Source organism: Larimichthys crocea, chromosome XXIII (assembly GCF_000972845.2).
Source record: "Larimichthys crocea isolate SSNF chromosome XXIII, L_crocea_2.0, whole genome shotgun sequence".
Classification (NCBI taxonomy): Eukaryota; Metazoa; Chordata; class Actinopteri; family Sciaenidae; genus Larimichthys; species Larimichthys crocea.
The window spans coordinates 16,454,900-16,475,204 of NC_040033.1; the positions used below are offsets into that span (position 1 = coordinate 16,454,900).

Below are 20,305 nucleotides of genomic sequence, written 5' to 3' on the forward strand. Positions count from 1 at the left end.
AGTCCCACATAGAGACAGAGGTGGAAAAGTCGAAGTAATGAAGAAAAAAGTGTAATAAATTGATGTAACTCTTAAGCAAGGTGCTAATCCTGAGAGTGACCTCTTCGGACTGACGCAGGCTAAGACGAATAGCTAATCTCATTAACTGACACTGAGGCCAGAGAGACAGAAGAGCAGCTGGCTGTCTCCACAATAGTCCTTTCACTCAGGAGGCTGCGCTCTGGGACCTCAAGCACACCACACTGGATACACCTCATTTACTCAACTGTAAAGGCCAATATACTACACAATATGTATTTTATTGGTGGAAATATTAGTCTCATGTTTCTTGTATTGCACTGGTTAAGAACTGACTAATTTTACTGAAGTATAAAGCTAGACAAATAAGTAAAATAATGAATACTGTACTGATGCACTTTAAGTACATGGTTCTTTTATACCATCAGTGTCTTTTGTGGTGTACTTCCCCTCAGGCTTTAGATAATGGATGGCCTCATTTGACCAGGTTGATATAGGCTTCCAAGGGTTGTACTGTATTCCAAGCATGAATTCCCTCATTTCTGTAGCAGGGTGTGTAAAAAGGTTCCTATGTGGAAAAATGCACACCATAAGAAAATAAACCATATATGTATGTGTTGTGCCCATTAAGTGAATTGGGGAAATTGAATAGAATGACTTCATGCCTAGAAATTTGAGCAATTTAATTTTATTAAAAATAAATTAGAACAAAAAAAAAAATCTTTAAAAGAAATGTACTGCATCTGAATAAAATAAAGAGTCACTCTTTTTCCCGGGTATCCTAAAACTAAAAAGGAATCTCTCTCGTTCTCCTTTTGTCCAGATTCTGGGCTTTTCAGTGGTGTGCAGTCCTAACCGTTTTCCTGAGGGTTCGGACAGATGTACCCTTCCGTGGAGAAGTCACTGCCTCCCTTATGTTGGCAAGCAGACCTCGCTTGGTTTTGGGCTGCACAGGGGACTTCTGAGAGATCTTGACAAGTTCTGCCTTGGCAAGTTCTGCCTTTAGGGAGGCAATCTCCCTGTCCTTCTCAACGTTCTGACATAAGATGTCCTCCATAGATTTTTTCTGCACAGAAAAATAAACAAAGCATTCCAACCACATGTAATAATAACTTCCATCATGATGAAGTCTTTGCATAAGCCACTTTATACCTTTACTCCGAGTTGTCATACCTGATCATCAGCTTTCCTCTGCAGAGCCTCCAGATCAGCTGATTTCTTCATGAAGTCGTCGCTGACCTTCTGAAGTGTTTCACTGAGCGACATTAGTCTGCTCTCTAGGGACAAAATCAACTGAACCAAACATTAACTAGCAAGTGATTTCAAAAACCAAAATGAGCCAACCTTTAAAAGATATAGATACATCATTTGTTACCTGCTGTTTATCCTCACACATCCTCTCTATGGCACATTTTTCTTTGTAAAGCCATTTGCATCGATCTTCCGCTTTGGAGATAAAATAGGTTCTATGAATCTTGTTGACCTTAGAACAAAATGTGTGCGTTTGTGTGCATAGATGAATAGACTAGATGCCAACCTGCTGCTTCTGACGCTTTAGATGGTGCAGTCTGGCACGACTGATTTACTGTTGGAGTTGCACACACTCCTCCGTTACTGGATGTTAAGGCTTCCATCTCTGACACTTTTCGTTTGAGGGCCTACACATTAGAGCCACATTTGAAGTTTTAATGATAACCCAAGAGCCTGAGGACAATACTAGAGTACTATAAAGCCAGTTTGAATATTTAAGTCATGGAGATGTACAGTGTATGTAATATTAAGCCAGTCTTGGGACTAGAAGGGGCTTTCCCTTTAGACTAATTAAAACTGAATTCTTCTGACCACTTAACAGTTGATTAAATGACATACCTCTACTTTCTCCTGTTCAGCAATGAACTCATCAAGAGGTACGTAGTCATCTTCCAGATTGTTCATAGCACTCTGGTAGGCATGTTCTTTGATAGCATCCTTGTACATCTCAAAGGTGTTCTCCAGCTTCTCTTGGTAGCTCTCCTTCAGCTCTTCTATCTTTCGACTAAGCATTTAAAACAAACCTTATTCTTCAAGTTTCGTTTGGACTTCACCAAGAGAGACCATGATTACAGCATACATGTATATGAAAAAGGTTTGTACTATCGGTACCAATTTCCCAAACAAACTGAATTTAAAAAAAGCAGGCAAGATAAGACAAAAACCACAAACCAACCTGCGCAGTTCTTCACTCTCCATGATCTGTTGTAACATCGCGTCTCCCATTTCCTTGCGGATCTCCATTTCCTGAACTAGGTTTTTTCTTCGCTCAGCCAGGAGTTTTGCTCGCAGGCTCTCAATCATGTTCAGAACCTCCTGCGAGAGATAAGGTAAAACTTTTAATGGAGATATCTTTGATCCACACAGTACATGTTGTAATGAACATTAAATATTCCCCAATTATTGTAGTTCACAATGGCATGCCAAACATGTGGATTTATATAAAAGGTCATGTTTCATGTTCACCATTTAGTGTGTTTGATTCCAAATGTTTGCCAATTAGCATTCTAGGCTATTTGGGTTAGGCTACTGGATAACCTGGGAGCACGACATGAAAAGATTCAAGTTTTAACTGGAGAATGTCTGACAATACTCCATCTCTGATAATCAATGTTTGAATGTGACATGGAGTAGTAGTTGTACGTTCTGTGGCAGCAAAGACATATCAGCCTCGTCTTCCTCATCCAGCAGTTCCTCCTCGGACAGGTAGCTCTCCAGGGCCTGGCTGTCGACCACACCATTCCTCACCAAAGGCTTGCCATCACGGCCGACCATACAAGGAGCCAGAGATTCCACAGGCTTGTCTGGGATCACCTGCACCACCTACAGACGGCACAGGTCACATTAGTGGTGATGAAGGTGTGCTACAGCTAGATTCTTTTTGATCCAGCCCTTTACGTCGCTTCCTCTAACATTATGTACTCAGGCCAACCTGTTTGGCAACGGCAGAGAATTTCATAACATGGAGGGTTTCGTCATAGGTGGAAGCACACTGGTTAATGTTGACGATCATTGACGCTTTTCCTTTGCCGCAGAAAACAGCCTGGAAGAGCTTGGTGAGCTTACTCTCTCTGAAAGGGATGTAGCTGCTCTTCATCCTGACGAACAACACAGAGTAAAGAGCGGACTTGAGAACCACATGACAGCATTTTATGACAAAGAGATAATTGCAGCTGGTGGCAGACGTCTGACAAAAATCTAAGCTGTACCTGTCGGTCTGGTTGTTGCGAAGAGCAGTGATGCATTTCCCCAGAATGAGCAGGGAGTTGTTTATGTTCCCTGCCTCTTTCAGCCTCTCTCCAAATGTCTTGGTCTTGTTGCACCTTTCTGAGCCGGCCAGATCACACAGAGAAAATCTGAAAACCACAAATCACTTTATAATTTATTGTCTGTATTAGTACTCTTTCCCCTCACATGTATTAACATCCTTTCAGTCAGTGAACTATAGTTGACTGCTTTAGAAAGACATTTGTATACGCCCACCAAAAAGCACCAACTCTGGGCAGTTGATCACAACCTCAACTGCAGAGTCGACTGCCATACAACTGGACCAAATATTTTAGACCACTGGTAAATAGGGACGAACTACACTGCTTTATTTTATTGTCCATCATGATGGTGGTACTTGGAGACAAATATTTTCTGGTGGTGCTACAAGGGGTAATGTTTGTTAAATGTTTTCCTTACTCTGAGATCCTTTTCACTGTGCTGTCATCGATCTTCAGTAACTTCATGGTAAATATGCTGTGACTGTAAGGAAAGTGGGAGTGAGTTTATAAAAGTGAAGCGTAAACCAAATAAAATGTGATGAAATTAATAGTTTACCTTCTGCTAGACGACTGGTTCATCTTTGTAGCTGCAGCACTTCTGTTCTTGTTTCCAAACTGTAGCAGTTTGCTGGCTTCACCCAGTGTCTGGATGTTAATCCACCTGAGATCTGAAATAAAACATTTTAAGTCTTGAGCAATATAAAATCTATCACTGATGCGTTTCTTCCGACATAAGAACACACAAGAAAGACATGCTCACACCTTTGACATAAGCATTCCCAGCACCGTCATCACATACTCTGAGAGCAGCACGTTTCTTAGACTTGGAGCACAGAGAAGGTTGAAGCAGATCATATACACACTCATTGTAGATTTCAAAGAATGCCACCCATAAGGCAAACTGGCTGCCGCCTGCTTCTGTTGGGTCGCTTGCCAACACTAAAAGGAGAAGAACAGAGAAGATGACGCTAAGACCGAAACCTCAGAAAAAGAATTGGCCCTAGATTGAACTGCTTAAGTTCATCTCCAAGCTTAAACTGACAATTCGTTCAGTGTGTCCAATTAGTGAATACTACCTGTTTGATTGTAGGACAAAGAGGAGGATGAGAGAGCAGAGGTGGAACAAGACGAAGACTCTAAACCACCACTGGCTCTGAGAGGATCACACTCCTCAATAAGAAAAAAAAAAAAAGAGCATTTGCAATGTCTCACTATAGGAATTAAAAGATGCAAACTCTGAGGAAAGATGGATATACATTTCTCTCACTTCTTTGACTGAGGCAAAAATTGCAGCTTTAACACTTCTCTCCTGCTTGACTTGGTCAGGATCCAGATATTGTGCGTCATTCCTGAGGTAAGGTTTCAGGTCCATCTGCTCATACTGATGGCCTCCAATGTAGTGAAAGGTGGCATCCAGCACTCTGGGAAGTATTCCAGGATCTTTTGGAGTTCCTAAAACCATTTCACAGCATATTTAGACAGGCAGAAGAGCTCCATAGGACTAACACTCATCAAAATGTTGCTGTGTTTCCATCTTCACCTTGGATTGTATAGGTTTTCCCAGCATTGGTTACACCATAGCTGAAAATCAGTGCATTCTTCCCGCCCAAGAAATCATACATTTGGCTTTTGACGGTATGTTCAAATAGCTCAGACTGCGTCATCCCGGGTCCAAAAATCTAAAAGCCAAAAAGAAAGTAGAAATCAAAATGACACAAAGCTCATCCAGAATGTTTTAGGAATAACTATGTACAAAGGCCTCTACCACAGGTTCAGGTAGATAGGTAAACAGTACTACAACAACATCAAATGTTGCTGACCTGTGAGAAGGAGAACTTGTGGAGTGACATGCCGATTCCCTTCTCACTGCTTTTCATGGTGGCGGAGCCCTTTGGTGCATTCAGTGTCACTGTTTGACTGTTTTCAATCACTACACAATCCTGAGAGGGAAAAAGACAGTTTTGCAGGACAGTTTGAATCAAACAGCAAGAAGCACAATGTTAGTCAAGATCAACTCAAAGATCAGATTAGGACAGAGGTCACTGATCTTATTAATTATTTTTAGCCATTTAAAATGATATCCAAAGAGAATGACTCATTTGACTCAGTCTACAGCAGCTTACATATTTGTATTCTGCATCATAACAGAAGGCAGAACAATAAAATGAATGAATGAAGTTAAACATGTTACATAAAGTTACCCTGTAATAAGTTCAGTGCATTTAAATAAAGGCCAGGCTATATAGGAGTGTATTACACCTACCCAAGAATTTCATTTCATCTTAATTTCAGGTCAACATGCATCTGCGTAGCATTGTGGATTTGTGTTGTCAGGTTCGTTGTCATGGCTTTTAGTTAGTCCTATATTAAAAATTAGATGGACTCGATGAAAGATTAGTACCTGATCCTCATTGTCAGCGCGTTCCTCTTTGGAAAAGGGCCTGACTCGGAGGTAAACTCTCATGGTCTGCTGCTCAGCACCTCCTGGCACTTCAGTCTACAGAAAAATATAACAATCATACTATTAACTAAACCTTAGTGCAGAGGAGCTGAGTTTGAGGGTTTATTTCACAGCCAAGGACATCTAAACACATATACTTAAATTAATCTAACTTGAGTACAAAATTAAATCTGAAAAACATTAGAAGCTGATGAAAAAAATCAAAAAGGGGAAACCTTTTACCTGCTGGGATGAAGTTCTGACAGGAGGAACATTACAGGTCAAGTCCATTTCAACAGGCTCCATGAGGTTGCTTTCTTCACCGGTCATATCAGTAACTGCGCTCATCTTGACGCATGGGATTGGCAAAATATCTATTGATTTATGTACTCCTTCACTTTCTGCACAAACAAAGATTTACCAGCCTCTGACACTTCGGAAAACAATTCACACAAACGTTTGGCCTTGAAAATGACTTGCTTCTCCTCCATGTGGGAAGTTTTTGCAAAGGTCAAAGAGGAGCTTGTAATCAGTTCTGATTGAAAGCATGTGTGAAGTCAAACAAATCAGCAGGAATGACCAACCAACTTAAAGGACTTCGTTCAATGGCTGAGGTCAAATAATAGGGATGAAAGAATATGCTTATGCAGGCCTTCATTTTGGACAACCAAATAGTATCAGGGCTAGTTTTCCACCAGTCATTTAACGCTTCTACAATATTCCAATAAAAAGAAGATATTTGTGTTTCCTGATCATTCTTTCATGTTCACTGAAGATGTCACCTGAGCCAAATTTACCAAGAACTGTTGCCCAATAAAAGAACTTTGGGGCCACAAAGTCACACAAAAGCTGCTTAATGTCCACAGAGCAAATTATCCTCATGAGTATATATTATAAATCCAAAGATGAAAGGCATTAGAATTCCTTCAATGTTCAATCAAAAAAGTTGAATTTATAAGCAAAACATTCTTGTTTGAGTTTACATCCTGAGAGGTTTTGCTGCTATATACAAACATTATATAGGTATGGTGTTAGTTACCTAACTTAATTTTGTGCAACTGTTATGTTTTGGCCTGCACTATTATCCTGTAAATGTCACTTGTGCAAATAAAATACATTTGTGGGGAATAATGTTGAAACATTTTATATTTTGTAAAAGCTTCGAAACAGAGATCCTCTGCGTGTGGTTCTTGATCTTCTATTGTTGCCATTTCATTACAAGTGGACCCAAAATCATACTTTTCTAAATCACCCATGACTACTGATGTAGATTTGTAATGAATTAAAATAATTACATTATGTAAAATGTATCTGATCACATACCACTGCTCATAAAAGCTGTTGACTCAAAATATAAAGTGCCAAGCAAGATGGTTTTACATCTGGTGTGTTGACCAACTTCTTAGTCATTTAGATAGTGCTCAAAATAAATGGAGAATCCTGTCCAGGGTACACTTTTCAATCCTGGGTAAACTGTTCATAGACGGCTATTAAATGTTGAGTAGTGATTTAATTTATGTAAAACTGATTAACAAGCAGTCACATTTAGATGTTCAGATCACGTGACCTGAGGGTTGCCCATTCCCCATCATTAAAAGTGCTCTTTAAAGTGCAAAGTTGCTAGACTAAGACCTCATTTTGGATCACTTCATTAGAACATTTTCTGTAAGTTATGCTTAGTGTTAACCCTCCTCCCTGCAGACACACTTCTGCTTTTTACACAAAGTAAGAATTTTCATGTTTCACACATTAATAGTCCAGCCAACAACATCAGTTTCCTTTTTCCATTTCTTTATTCAATCATCTGCATAGTTTATGCGTCTGCGATGGTGACTTCAACCTCTACGCCAGGTTCAATGCTGATGGAGGTGATCTGCTTGACGATCTCAGATGGACTGTGCAGATCAATCAGACGCTTATGGATCCTCATCTGGAAGCGATCCCAGGTTTTGGATCCCTCACCACAGGGGGTTTTCCTGGTGGTGATGCGCAGAGTCTAGAGGGTGCAAAGAAACAAAGATTTTAGCTTCAGACGGAAAACAACCAATACATACATTTCCAATACATTCCGATATACAGATACATCTATAAGTCTTTTACATGGTAGAGCGCACGAAAAGTCAACTTTATTTTATTTTTGGATATTTAGGATTGAGTGGCATCTGACAGTGTAGTTGTTGATTATAACCACCCGCAGAAACCCCCCCGCTCCAAGCGAGTGACACTAGGGTGGGCATGAAATAGAGCCGCTGTTTGCTTTGTCCATTCTGAACTATTGCAGAAACATGACAGACAAAGAAAGCAGACATGTGGCATCTATAATCTGAAAACAGTTAACAAAACCATTGATTCTTCCAGGTAATTATACAATGATAATGATGATAATAATAATAATAATAATAATAATAATAATAATAATAAATGAAGTAATTTATTTTAGCCAATTACTGCCATATCCTCAAAATCTTTGAACTCAACAAGCAACACGCGGCTGATGACAGAATCGCCGATGTATGGATGTGATGCTGGAACGTACATCTAATATGAATTCAGTAAAAAGAAAACGTTCAAGATCCTGCAGGTCAGTACCTTGGTTGGCATGCGGACAGGTCCCTTCACCTTCAGGTTCTTCTCCTTAGCGCCACGGATCAGGTCAGCGCAGACTGTGAAAAAGGACAAGACATTAAACACAAGCAAGCAACCATCACTTCACGATACTGCTGAAGGACGCGGCTCAGAATAGCGTATAGGTCGTCAGGGTTCATCAGGCAAAAGTTTTATCCTCATAGCTCAGGTCAACGTTCTCATTGTCACTTCTAAACCATTTTGAGCTTCCTTACCCTTCTCCAGAGATTTGACGTTGCGGCTGGTGAGGGTGATACGGATGCGGTGGATGGCAACCTCTGTCTCAACAGGTGCCTTACCGGTGTCCTTGAAAGCCTGAAAGTGTGGAAACAAGCAGGGTTATCCAAAACGCCATGTGAATGGATACTGCAAAACTATCTGGTAAGCTGATGGAGCGGTGAGTCTGACAATATCCGCCTGTTTTACACAGTACATGTGCCATTTTGGCATCACTTGCATTGGTTTGCGTTTTACACTGAAGAGCAGGCACTTTAAAAATTAAGTAAAACACTATTGACATCTCGAACTCAACACGTTAGAGATTTACGTGGAGCACTTAAACGCACCACCAGCTAGTTAGCACGTGGAGCGCCTAAAATTGAAATTAACTATACTTAACTAATTAAATAGGTTTTACCGTAGCTAACGCGGTCTAGGTTTATCTCTGGGTTAATTCCCACGTCAATTCCTACATTGGTCTTGTCAAAACTAGTCATAAAGACGGCGTTTGATTCGGCTAATGTCAGCTAACGTTGCTAAATTGTCCATTATCCCGATGTTCGTTTGACAAATATGTGAAGTTCAGGTACAGTGTGAGCACAGTGGGATATTACATTATCATTAAACAATAAACACTTACAGATATTACTAAATAGTTCAGTATGTGAATAATTTGTGGCGGGACGTCTGGCTCGAGTGACACAGGTTATCTGTGAGCGGATCCGCACAGTTTCAGAGTGTAAATTAACCTTTGTAATCACTAAATCACTCTAATGCGTGCTCCGTACGAAGTAGCGACACTTGTGTTAGAAGAGTACGTACCATTGTGAATACTCCTGACCGACTTATTCGGGAAAATAATCAAGCGAACAGCGGTGAGCCAGGAACGGGCACAACCAGCGTGGTTAGCTCTTCACGAAAAAGGCCGAGCAGAGGCCGCGTCCCAATTATGTACCGCTCATCCGGGCTCCTCGGGCTTCTTCTGTGGTCTTTAAACCAAACAACAGTGAACAGCGCCGTCCAGCGGCTGCGCTCCACTACTGGATTTAACACGGTGTTGTAGGTTGTAGTTGTAACCACTAGAGGGCAGTATGCGCTAAACTCAGAGCTGTCAATCAGAATCAGAAATACTTTATTAATTGTTTTTTGTCACAGCAGCTCCCAAACGGTAAGTGAGATAGTGAGATAGCAAGAAAACAAAACTTTAACCCTTTTTTTCAAGTTCAAGTTGGCTTTATTTTCAATACTGCAATATGTACAAGACATACAGAGAATTTAAATTACGTTTCTCTCTGTCCAAACAGCACTAAACATGAAATATAAAATACAAGATATAAGTGAAGATGTAAACATATATATAAAATAAAATATGAAATAAAAATAAAGAATAAAATAAAATAAAATAAAAAATAAAATAAACCTATACGATATCCTATATTAACACTATATACACATGTATAAATAACAGTTAAATAAAACCAGTGAGTGACAGTAAAATGAAAAAACCAAGTAACAGTGAACTATGCAATATGTAAATCTAAACCTTATAAAGAATTTAGTCTTTGAAATAAATAACAGTTAAGTAACACACCAGTATCAAGTCAGGTGTAGGCTCTATCTAACAAATACAAACACTACTAAACTGAAAAACTATTGAATAACTACCAATAAATGAATAAGATGGCATAAAGGTTCATATTTATATATGGCACATGTTAACGTGCACAAACGCAAGAATGAAAACCAGATTTGACAGATGAACAAATACAGAGCTGTAGTTCTCAGCTGTGACCGCCAGATGTCAGTAAAGTATTGTCAACGCTCGAAAACTGCCGGCAGCGCAAGTGTGGTGTCAAGGTAGAGATAATCATAGACATATATGTCTATGGAGATAATTATATACTATTACATCCGGTATGTACTTTCAAAATGAAACAAGTACAGCAACACTGGCGTTTTCATTTCTAAAATCAAAATTAATTCAGAATGTGGGATTGTTGTTACCGTCTGTGAGTACACTGAGCACATTTGGGACAGTTCAAACCCATTTTTGAGGCAGACATAAAACCATGCTACTTTTAGTAAAAAAAATGTTTAATTTGTATTAATGAACTTACGTTATCAGTCTTGTATAGACTAACCACAAATATTCTTTTTATACGTGAGTGTATATTATGATTATTATGATTCATTACTGAAATTTGTAGGATGCCATACTGTAACTTATAGGGAAAGTATAGGGATTATAATTATCTTTTGCATTTTAAACTGAAATAAGACAAGAATTACATCCAGTTTGTTCAAAGTATATCATCTTGTAGAATGCTGCATTAAAAACTAGACTTAATTGGCAATTGTCGCATTTTCTATTTTTGTTTCTCTCTTCCTTCAACAAGTCCTGGTAACTGAGGAGGTACACTCGGGCAAAAAAAACAAACAAAACGAAACTCCAAAACACTGAACGAGGTAAATAACCCGACTTTTACTTTGAAAGATGAGAGCGGAAGTCGTGTGTTGTGTTGCAGGTGTGTTGCTGCTGGTCAAACTCCCAAACAAGTAACGGAACCGGGGTAGTACCGGCCGGTTGCCAGAAAGTTGTTTTGTCGAAACTTGTTAAGATATCCATAAAGGGGTTTAGTTGTAAGAAAAAGAAAAAAGATTTCCCAGTTGTAGAGTTTGAGAAGAACCTCCTATAGTCCTCAACCTGTGGATTAAACTTTATTTCACTGTGCGTCATGATTTCCAAACACAGGCCGCCGCCGAGTGACAGAGGAAAAGTCCGTTATCGTCGATGAGAGTGACTCGGAGCTGAATGGAGAAGGAGTAAACACTTTAAATGAGGCCATGAATTTCGGCGTCCCCGCTAATTCGCTGCTGCTTTTCCGTGCCTGCGACGAGGGGGACTATGAAACCGCTCGGGGGATCCTGGAGCCCGGAGCCCCGAAAGAGTCCGGGCGGCAGAGCAGGCTGCGGTCAGAAGCTGGGTCGGAGTGCAACACCGCGGACATGTTGTCTCTGGTACCGGTGGACTGCACGGACGAGGAGGGGAACACCGCCCTGCAGTTTGCGTCCGCCAGCGGGCACGAGAACCTGGTCCGCTTTTTACTACGAAAGGGAGCCTCGGTAGACATCCGCAACAACTACGGCTGGACCCCGCTGATGCAGGCTGCGAGGTGGGGCTGCGGCTGGAGCTCAGTCCGCTGTGTGAAGAGAAGGACCCAGCAAACTAAAACATCTGCTCATGTTATCTGTCACTATGTCGGGCATGGTGAATTACTTTTAATGCAGTGTAGGAACTGTCTGGATCCACTCTTAAATAGAAACAAAAGCTTTAGTGAAAATAACACTTAGTTTGCTTCATACCACAAAACCCTGGCGGAGTTTTACAGGCAGTAGAAGTATTTCTATATAAATCAGTGGTATGCTACATTTGTGTGGCATATGTCTACAAAAGTATGTCAAAGTCTTGCCTGTTCTGACAACATTTGATAAAGACTTGTCAGATTCTTTAATGAAGTTGGTTAAGCAATATATATATATATATATATAATTTGTTGACTGTCAATCCTCTTTGAATAATCATTATTCTAGAGTTCAGTATGTTTTTTCAACCTGGGATTGGGATGAAAGAGGGGCGAGCCTGTGTTGACAACCACTGCTTTGTACCGTTGACCTCTAGTTGGATTTAAATATTCCACAATTTTCCAAAAATATCTACTAACCTTGCTTGTAATTTGAGCATTAGATGCCTTTGCCTCCAACGTGATCAACGACACGAGTAGTGAAGAACGAACACCTGCCTGCAGCCTTTCTTTCTAAGAGGAGTTTGTATGTTTGTGTGGACTTCTAGACATGCGGTATAAACTAGAAAGAAAAGTGTGACATAGTTTAATTTAGTGGTGCTAGGCAAAAGAGAAGAGTGCCCTAATGCATTTTCAACATGAACTGTCTTAAACTGGGAAAAAAATCTTTTCTGTCTTCTTGATTTTACACCCAGGTTTGGTCACCTGACTGTTGCCCACATCCTGTTGGAGAACGGGGCAGAGATCAACGGACGGAACAGGCTCGGTGCGAGTGTCCTGACTATGGCGGCCCGTGGGGGACACACTCATGTAGTGAAGCTACTCCTGGAGAGCGGGGCCTATGTTGATGACTATGATCATCTGGCTGTTGCTGCAGATGCAGTCTCAAATGGCAACAACAACAACAGCTGCAGGTTTGGACTGATTTTTCTGGCAGGCAGTGAACCTACTCCTTTCATCTTTAGATTACAACTATCTCTCTCTCTTTCTACAGCACATCTGGTTTCGGAGGCAGTGAAGGCTGTCTGGGAGGAGGCGGCAGAGACTTCATGGACATCATAGCTCTGATGGTGGCAGCTCAACATGGCCACGAAGCTGCGGTGCGCCTGCTGTTAGAGTGGGGCTCTGATGTCAACTTTTCCCAGAAGACAACTGGCTGGGGACCACTGATGGTGGCCACCCTCAGCGGAAAGGTGGGGTAATGGATGGATGGATGATTGGATAATACATTTTGGGTATTATTGTAGATGTCTTTTAGATATGGCATTATATAGCATGTGTCACTAAAATGTTTTTAATACATGCTTGTTGCAGCACAATTGTATATAGCATTCTCACTGGTAGAAAATCAGAGTCTGTTTTGAGTCACCGGAGCAGCTGACAGATAATGTTCTGTGTGTTTTCAAGGTGGCTGTGGCTCAGCAACTCGTGGAACGTGGAGCTGACCCAGACCGAGTCAATGTCCTGTCCAAGACGGCATTTGAACTAGCCATGCAGCTTAAACAGAGAGACATCAAGGCCTATCTGGACTCCATCACTACTGTCCGACCTCAGACAGGTAACGCTCCCCTCTCTGTTTCAATTCAAGTTTGCCTTCTTGGCATGAGGACGATAAAGTTTTGTCAAAGCAGGTTTTACAGAGTTCACGTGGATTGTTGCAGGTTTTCTCACAGTTCTGACATGTTTTGCTGTTTCTATACCAATAATCAAGATTTAGTTCCTCTAATTCCTTTAATTATTTTAGATTGTTTTGGTCTGTCTATGTGTTCAATTCTATCTGACCTTCATTTTGGCAACAAACAGTTGCTGTTGTTTCTTGTTTTTTTAACAGGGTGTGTTGATCAGTCTCTACCTTGTTGACAGAGATGACAGCTTACCCCTGCTTCTGTCTGTGTGTAGCCACAACTAGAATCCAGCTGCCCTCCACTGCAGTTAACACTGACGTGAGAGCGAAACCAACAGTGGTAGCTCTCGGCCGCTTTGATGTTAAATAGCTCTTCTCACCAGAAGTTCAGGTTTTGGCTCAGGTTTCCTGTGCTGCCTTTTGAAAGCTCTTACTGTGGCAGTAATATAAAAACAGAGAGAAGGATGTCATTTCTACTCATTCAAGTCTCTCTAAATATTGTTCTCAGACTATACAGCAAGCGGTTGTTAGAGCTGTTTGCAGCCTGAAAGGAGTACCTGCAGACACTACTTAGGGCTGAAAAACACTGTTGTTTCTGAGTATATCTCTGCAGAAAAGTATTTTCTGCTCTCAGTCTTTTTTTTTTCTTCACAGACGATGAAAGAAGAAGACCAGATGTCTTCAGTGCCCTCAAGTTGGGTGAGTTAATACCTAAAGATGCAGCAAAACTACAAGTAAATTGCATCCAGGCGATTACACTGAAATAGAAGACACAATCAAGTAAAGTAATATGCATATCTATGCATCCACGTGTGTTTGTCAACTCAGGAAATTCCCAGCTCGTCAAAGAGATCTTGGAGGAGGATCCCACACAGGTGAATTCCTCCAATCAGGAGGGAGCGTCACCTCTCATGATGGCAGCAGTGAGCGGTCAGTTAGAAGTGGTGCAGCTGATGGTGGAGAAGAATGCCGACATAGACAAACAAGACGGTGTCCATGGGTGGACCGCTTTAATGCAGGCCACCTATCACGGGTAAGAGGGAACAGCAGGCCTCAAATCAATAAAAAGGAGAAAATCGGATGGAATATGAGGTCATCTGATAATGTAAAGTACATATGCTCTGTGTTCTGACATTATCATCAGTCCTTCCGTAAAACTCTTGTTTATTCTCTCTCCCTCCTTCCTCAGTAATAAAGACATTGTCAAGTATCTGTTGAATCAAGGGGCAGATGTCAACCTTCGAGCTAAGAATGGATACACAGCCTTTGATTTGGTTATGTTGCTGAATGACCCAGGTACCCTCACTATTGACACTTTGTTTTACAGCGCTTTGGGGAAATGTGCTCAGACTGAACAAACTATTATTATTTATGTACCCATCGAGTCAAGAAGTGATCTTAAGACTGACAGAGGATTGAGGATAGAGGTGATTTTGTAAACAGTGATTTTGTAATATTAACCAGTAATAATTCAGAAGGATCATTTTACCAAAATGTAGATAAACTATTCTGGAATTAAATCATTTAGATGTTGCAATGAACTGAATTAATATTCAAATTTTCAGTAGAATGAAAATTAATTAGCAACAAATGTGATAATGGATTAATATTGTAAGTAAAAATGCTGACTGTTGTGAGCTTGTCGTATGTGAATATTTGCCTTGACAAAGACTTGACTGGTAAGTGGACCTCAGGTTAAATTATAACCTGAGGTCCACTTACCAGCTTTCAGCTGCATCTCAGTCTTGAATGTTTTCTTGTTTTCTTAGTGTTCTGTGATATCATTTTATGTATGCTTCAGTAGTTGTAATATGTTGCTATGTATGCGAACATAAAATAGACAGTAGCACACAGTCCGTGTTAGGTTGTTTCCATGGTGGTTGTTGCTTCTTCTTTTCATCCACTGAATCCTTTATTTATTTTCTCCGTGTCTACTTTGGATTTTCTCAGACACTGAGTTGGTGCGTCTTTTAGCATCGGTGTGTATGCAAGTAGACAAGGACAAGTCGAAACACCGTGGCAGAGCCTTAATGACTCGCTCCAAAAGCCGTCAGTCCCTCAACAACGTCCCTGTGCCGCCTGACGACAAGGGAGGCCTTAAGGTAAAGGAGAAGTAAAGTCCTGTTGTATTTATGTGAAACAGTGTATTGCTCCATTGTGTAGGTAGTTGGTAGGTAGGTTGTAGTGCTGATCTATTATTTGTAAGTATTAGTATTCAATTTAAAAAACACATTTCATCTGTGATGTAATCATAACGACTGCATGACTTTGAAGAAAAAAACCTGCTGTCTCTAAAACTCTGCTCCATGACGCTAACATGTTTGACTCCACCTCCTTGCAGTCCTGGTGGAGTCGGATGTCAAATCGGTTCCGACGCCTTAAGCTGACTCACACCCTGAGGCACGGCCTCTCATCCAACCGCCTGGCTCCGTTTCCAGACGATGCTGAAACTTCACTGGATGCCACAATGAAGGCGAATCGGAAGCCTGCTGCTGTGTCTAATGGAGCACTGGCACCAACTCCTGCCCTGGGAGGGAATGATATCAGCACTGCCTGGGCCGTCAAGACCAAAGATGCCGGTGAGACACAGTGATATCATCTTTTTTAGGACATAATTACTACAGAGTAATTTATCTTAAAGTTGTTTATCTGAAAGGAAAACTCCACATATTTTACACATCATAATCTTTTTACGGATTCTGGTGAAACAAAGTCAAGCCTTTTGTGGCTTCGGAGGACGCTGCAGCTTTTAATTGTTGGCAGCATGAGTGGACAGTGTGTGGACTTGAATAAATGTGATTTCTGTGATTTTCCAGGTCTTTGCAGGCCGTCTTCAGAAAAGGAGGACTCTCTTATCACCACAATGGTAGGAGCGTTTGATTCGATGTGGAATATGTTTCACTGTGCATTTCTTCAAGTGCTTGCGGTGTTGTGATTAGAATGAATTAGGATGTTTGATTGATACAGCCTGTTGCAAAGGGTTTGCACATTGTAATAGCTGTAAAATACTGCATGGATGAAGTTTATGGTTAGTAGTATTAGTAGTGATGTTCAATCTCTTCTAGCTCAGAAGTGGTGCGCCCTTGACCCGACTGCCCAATGACAAGTTAAAAGCGGTGATCCCTCCCTTCCTGCCTCCGTCCAACTTTGAACCGTGGAACTCGGACCGTTCGCGCCTTCTCAGGGAGGGAAAGAGTGAAGCACCTCGCCTACCGATGCCACCTCAGAGGAAGCTGAACAGCAGTGGAAACTCAGATATTGTGAGTTTTTTTCAGGAGTGTTGCTGCTAAAAAACAGTTTGTGTGCTTGTCATTATTCAGACATCTTCTCTCTCTTCTGTATGTTAGACGTCCATCAGCCGTGTAGTTAGCAGATCCATGAAGTTCCCCAGCATCCCCAAGGGGCCTTCCTCCTCCTCTCCTTCAAACTCTGGTCACTACCACTCCCCCCACTCCTCAGGAGGCTCCAATGGAGTGGCAGGGATCAACCGGGACTCCCACAACCGTTCAGGTTTACACAAACAGACAAATACGAACATATCCTGACACAATATGGACATTAGCAACCAGATTACATACTCTTCCCTCTTTCTTCCTCCAGGGGGCAGTGCAGACAGCGTTCTCTCTCAGATAGCAGCCCAAAGGAAGAGAGCAGCAGGCCTGATAGATGTGAAGGTCCAACCTCCAGAGAAACAGCAGAGCCAGACACAGAGCCACCCCTTACTACCACCCTCAGCCCCCGGCCTGCCACTGCCTGATATCAGCCTTCCTGACATCCACTCCCACCCTAGCCTAGTTACTTCTGACATCCACTCAAGAAGGGTTGGTGTTTTGTTTCCTTTCTGTCATTACTTTGGAAAATGTGTAAAACAGTTTAAAAACAGTTAAGCTACCATGTCAGTGAACTGGTGCTACTGTCCCCATGTAGAAAATGGAGCTGAAGAAGAGACCTCAGTCAGGGAATTCCTCCACCTCCAAGAGCACGTCGCCCACGCTGACTCCATCTCCTTCCCCAACACCCAAGCCTCCTACTGGACCAGGAGACTCTCTGTCCTCAGCCTCTTCCCATCCTCGTTCCAAGAGTAGTGGTGGGTCCAGCAGTGGAACCATAACTGATGAAGGTAATCCCATGTTGAACTCAGCATTAACGGAAAATCATTGTTCTGTGTGCCACCATTTTCGGCCATGATATGCGACCAATTCTGTAAATCTTCAAAAGAACGGAGTAAAATGATGTTCAGTGATTTTTGAAAACTATTTAGCCAGTAGAGGATTAGCAGGGTACATGATGTCCTTACCTCAGATCATGCAATATGTTTGTTTTTGTCTTTTTCAGATGAGCTGTCAAGTATATTGAAGAAACTGTCCCTCGAGAAATACCAGCCCATATTTGAGGAGCAGGAGGTATTCAATCTTTTATGTCTGTTTTTCCTTTGTTTCAGTTTTTGATTCACAAGTTTTAAACATGAAGGTAACTGCTTTCCCATAACTGTATCACTAAACTGCATAGCCTGAAATGGCTGCACGGATAGCTTTGAAGATGTATCAAATCTAAAAAAGTGTATATATTTAATTTATTGCATATGTTTTATAGTGTTTTCAGCAGTGTTTGTCCTTTCTTCTCTTCTAGGTGGACATGGAGGCATTCCTGACTCTAACAGATGGAGACCTGAGGGAGCTGGGCATTAAAACAGATGGACCCAGACAACAGATCTTGGCTGCCATATCAGAGCTCAATGCTGGAAAGGTGCATTTGTTTAAATATACATTATGCTTCCAGTGATATGTTTCCAGGGATCTGGGGGCTTATATTTTTTTCCACTTCCAGATTTCCACAGTATAACCCAACATTAATGTCATAATAAGCTGTTAACATTGTGAGCCTGCAGAGATAGGTAGAACTACTTTGAACAAGGATGGAAACCGCTAAAAGGAACAACTTGCGGTTGATACCAGAGGGACGCGATATCTGAAAGTATAGCATCATCTCTGCCTGGTAAATAGTTTATAATGACTGTTGTTGGCTCTCATTAGGGCCGAGAAAGGCAGATCCTTCAAGAGACCATCCATAACTTCCAGTCTTCCTTTGGTAGCAGTGCCAGTAACCCAAGACAACCAGGTGAACCACGCTGTGAGTGTCAAAGGTTAAAACTGAGTTATGATCTCTGGTGGAGCACCAGTACACGCAAAGACGGTGTCTTTATCTCTTTGTCTGATTTCCTCTCTTCACATTTCTTTCTACTTCATCAGCACCAACCGGTTGGATGAGACACCAGGTTCGTTCCTCCAACAAAAGGTAACCCAGCAGCCCTGATGCCCTGCAGGAAGTACACCAAAGGTACTTAAAATAAGATAAGGCACGAATAATCCAGTATGGAGTCTTCTGGACCTCAGTGTCCCGGACCACTAGCGGTGTTATGCAAGAGGACGCTGCAAACAAGCAACCATGCCCTGATAAACTGTCTTTATTGGACCCTCCGGGACTAAACTGCCTTAAAGAATTCTGCTTATGGATCCTAAAGCAGGGGAGGTGTGACAGGGCTTGCTGAGTCCAGTGTCCTGCTACTATCTGACAAAGCACGCCATGTGTGGCAAATTATATGTTTTGCCATAGTGATACAGCTGCCACATCTAGAGCTAATGCAGCACATGGGTGACTTGAAGGGTGAGGTTAAAGAGAGTTCTGAAAGACAAGTAGATCAAATAGAAAGCAGAGGGAGACAGAGTGTGAGCCAAAAGAGAGATTTTTTATTTTTTCTGAACAAATGTGAGACATAGTATTGTAAAAGTGTCAAGATAAGTTGAGAGAAAAGAAGAAAGAGATTATGGGTACATCTGTGAACTAAAATGAAACAGGTATTATCCAGTAAAACTGTGACTGAAGTGTGCAATGACGAGGGAAGCTAATGGAGAGAAAGAAAGAGGCATCAGCCAAGCTATATTTTGTCATCCAGTCTCTCGGACTGCTGTTGCTAGTGTGTTTATGTCTTTGGTTTATGGGCCACTATGTAAAGTAAATTCTTAGTCAAGACTGTGCTGTCATAAATAAATAAACATTATGATGATGCAATAACTATGTTTTTTTTTTTTTTTTTTTTTTAAAGATGTTTTTTTTTTTTTTTTTTTTTTTTTTTACCCTTTAAAATCTTATTGGACTTGAGATGAGAAGACATTGGCAAAAACATTCTGGGAGCATTTTTATGAGCAGTATAAATTTTGTTTGAACGAGGTGCATTGAGCAATAGTTTCCACTGAGCCTCGTCTATGTTTTTGCATCTGGCTCCACCATTAAACAGTCGGTCCACATGCAGGCAGACGGAGCTCTATATCATCCCTAAATATCAGGTACTCAATAATCCATGTGGGCTGTGGCAGTGTTCACATCGGTTATGAGATGACACAGGTATCACATCGTCTCTCATGTACTCTGTCAAGAAAACTTGAATAAACATACTGCACCGTTTCAAAAGGGTGCTTTCAAAAGAATCTGGATGAGGAATTGAATTATTAAACACAGGAATATACTGGGTCCAAACTTAAATGCCGCAAAATAAGATAAAGTTGAACACAAACTATACTCAGTGGTTTAATTGCTGCTTTCAGGTCCAGCTTTGCTTGTATGCAAAACCAAATCTAATGTAAAACCATCTTCTTTCCACAAGATGGCAGTGACCCTCTAACGCTGCAATAAATCATCACTGTCCAGCTGTAATGTACTCTACGGACTCTGTGATGCACAATAAAACTTAGTCAATTCAGCACGCTTAGGAGTTTTGCTG

At 41.2% G+C, this 20,305-nt stretch overlaps 3 protein-coding genes and 1 non-coding gene across 5 annotated transcripts; 1 reads left to right on the top strand and 3 right to left on the bottom strand.

The window, feature by feature from the left end:
- Positions 1-745: 745 nt before the first annotated feature.
- Positions 746-6,300, bottom strand: zgc:56231 (kinesin-like protein KIF20A). Its single transcript, XM_010743456.3, has 18 exons — positions 6,001-6,300; positions 5,719-5,814; positions 5,138-5,257; positions 4,858-4,996; positions 4,585-4,769; positions 4,394-4,487; positions 4,080-4,256; positions 3,874-3,985; positions 3,736-3,798; positions 3,258-3,404; positions 2,981-3,146; positions 2,692-2,871; positions 2,225-2,364; positions 1,888-2,053; positions 1,556-1,676; positions 1,394-1,464; positions 1,192-1,311; positions 746-1,084 (listed from the first exon to the last, which is right to left on the bottom strand). Exons 1-18 carry the CDS (start codon positions 6,103-6,105, stop codon positions 854-856), a joined length of 2,433 nt encoding a protein of 810 aa, XP_010741758.3. The 5' UTR covers positions 6,106-6,300; the 3' UTR covers positions 746-853.
- A 1,227-nt stretch (positions 6,301-7,527) lies between these two features.
- rps20 (ribosomal protein S20) lies at positions 7,528-9,580 on the bottom strand. The gene is made up of 4 exons (XM_019274870.2): positions 9,424-9,580; positions 8,598-8,697; positions 8,347-8,420; positions 7,528-7,753 (listed from the first exon to the last, which is right to left on the bottom strand). The coding sequence occupies exons 1-4, from the start codon at positions 9,424-9,426 to the stop codon at positions 7,571-7,573; spliced, it is 360 nt and encodes a 119-aa protein (XP_019130415.1). The 5' UTR covers positions 9,427-9,580; the 3' UTR covers positions 7,528-7,570.
- Positions 8,485-8,550, bottom strand: LOC113744532 (small nucleolar RNA U54). The gene has a single exon (XR_003461615.1). It is a non-coding gene; the product is annotated as a small nucleolar RNA U54 (small nucleolar RNA).
- Positions 9,581-11,113: 1,533 nt separating the features above from the next.
- On the top strand, positions 11,114-19,599 carry anks6 (ankyrin repeat and sterile alpha motif domain containing 6). 2 transcript variants are annotated; one of them, XM_027274361.1, is made up of 18 exons: positions 11,114-11,774; positions 12,599-12,817; positions 12,898-13,096; positions 13,311-13,461; positions 14,182-14,226; positions 14,356-14,560; positions 14,717-14,823; positions 15,478-15,629; positions 15,869-16,106; positions 16,344-16,393; positions 16,593-16,787; positions 16,875-17,037; positions 17,128-17,348; positions 17,455-17,647; positions 17,863-17,930; positions 18,157-18,273; positions 18,561-18,645; positions 18,777-19,599. In XM_027274361.1, exons 1-18 carry the CDS (start codon positions 11,446-11,448, stop codon positions 18,824-18,826), a joined length of 2,787 nt encoding a protein of 928 aa, XP_027130162.1. In that variant the 5' UTR covers positions 11,114-11,445; the 3' UTR covers positions 18,827-19,599. The 2 variants fall into 2 exon arrangements, with proteins under 2 accessions (XP_027130162.1, XP_027130161.1); XM_027274360.1 differs by having other exon boundaries at positions 11,116-11,774; positions 18,561-18,657.
- Positions 19,600-20,305: the final 706 nt, after the last annotated feature.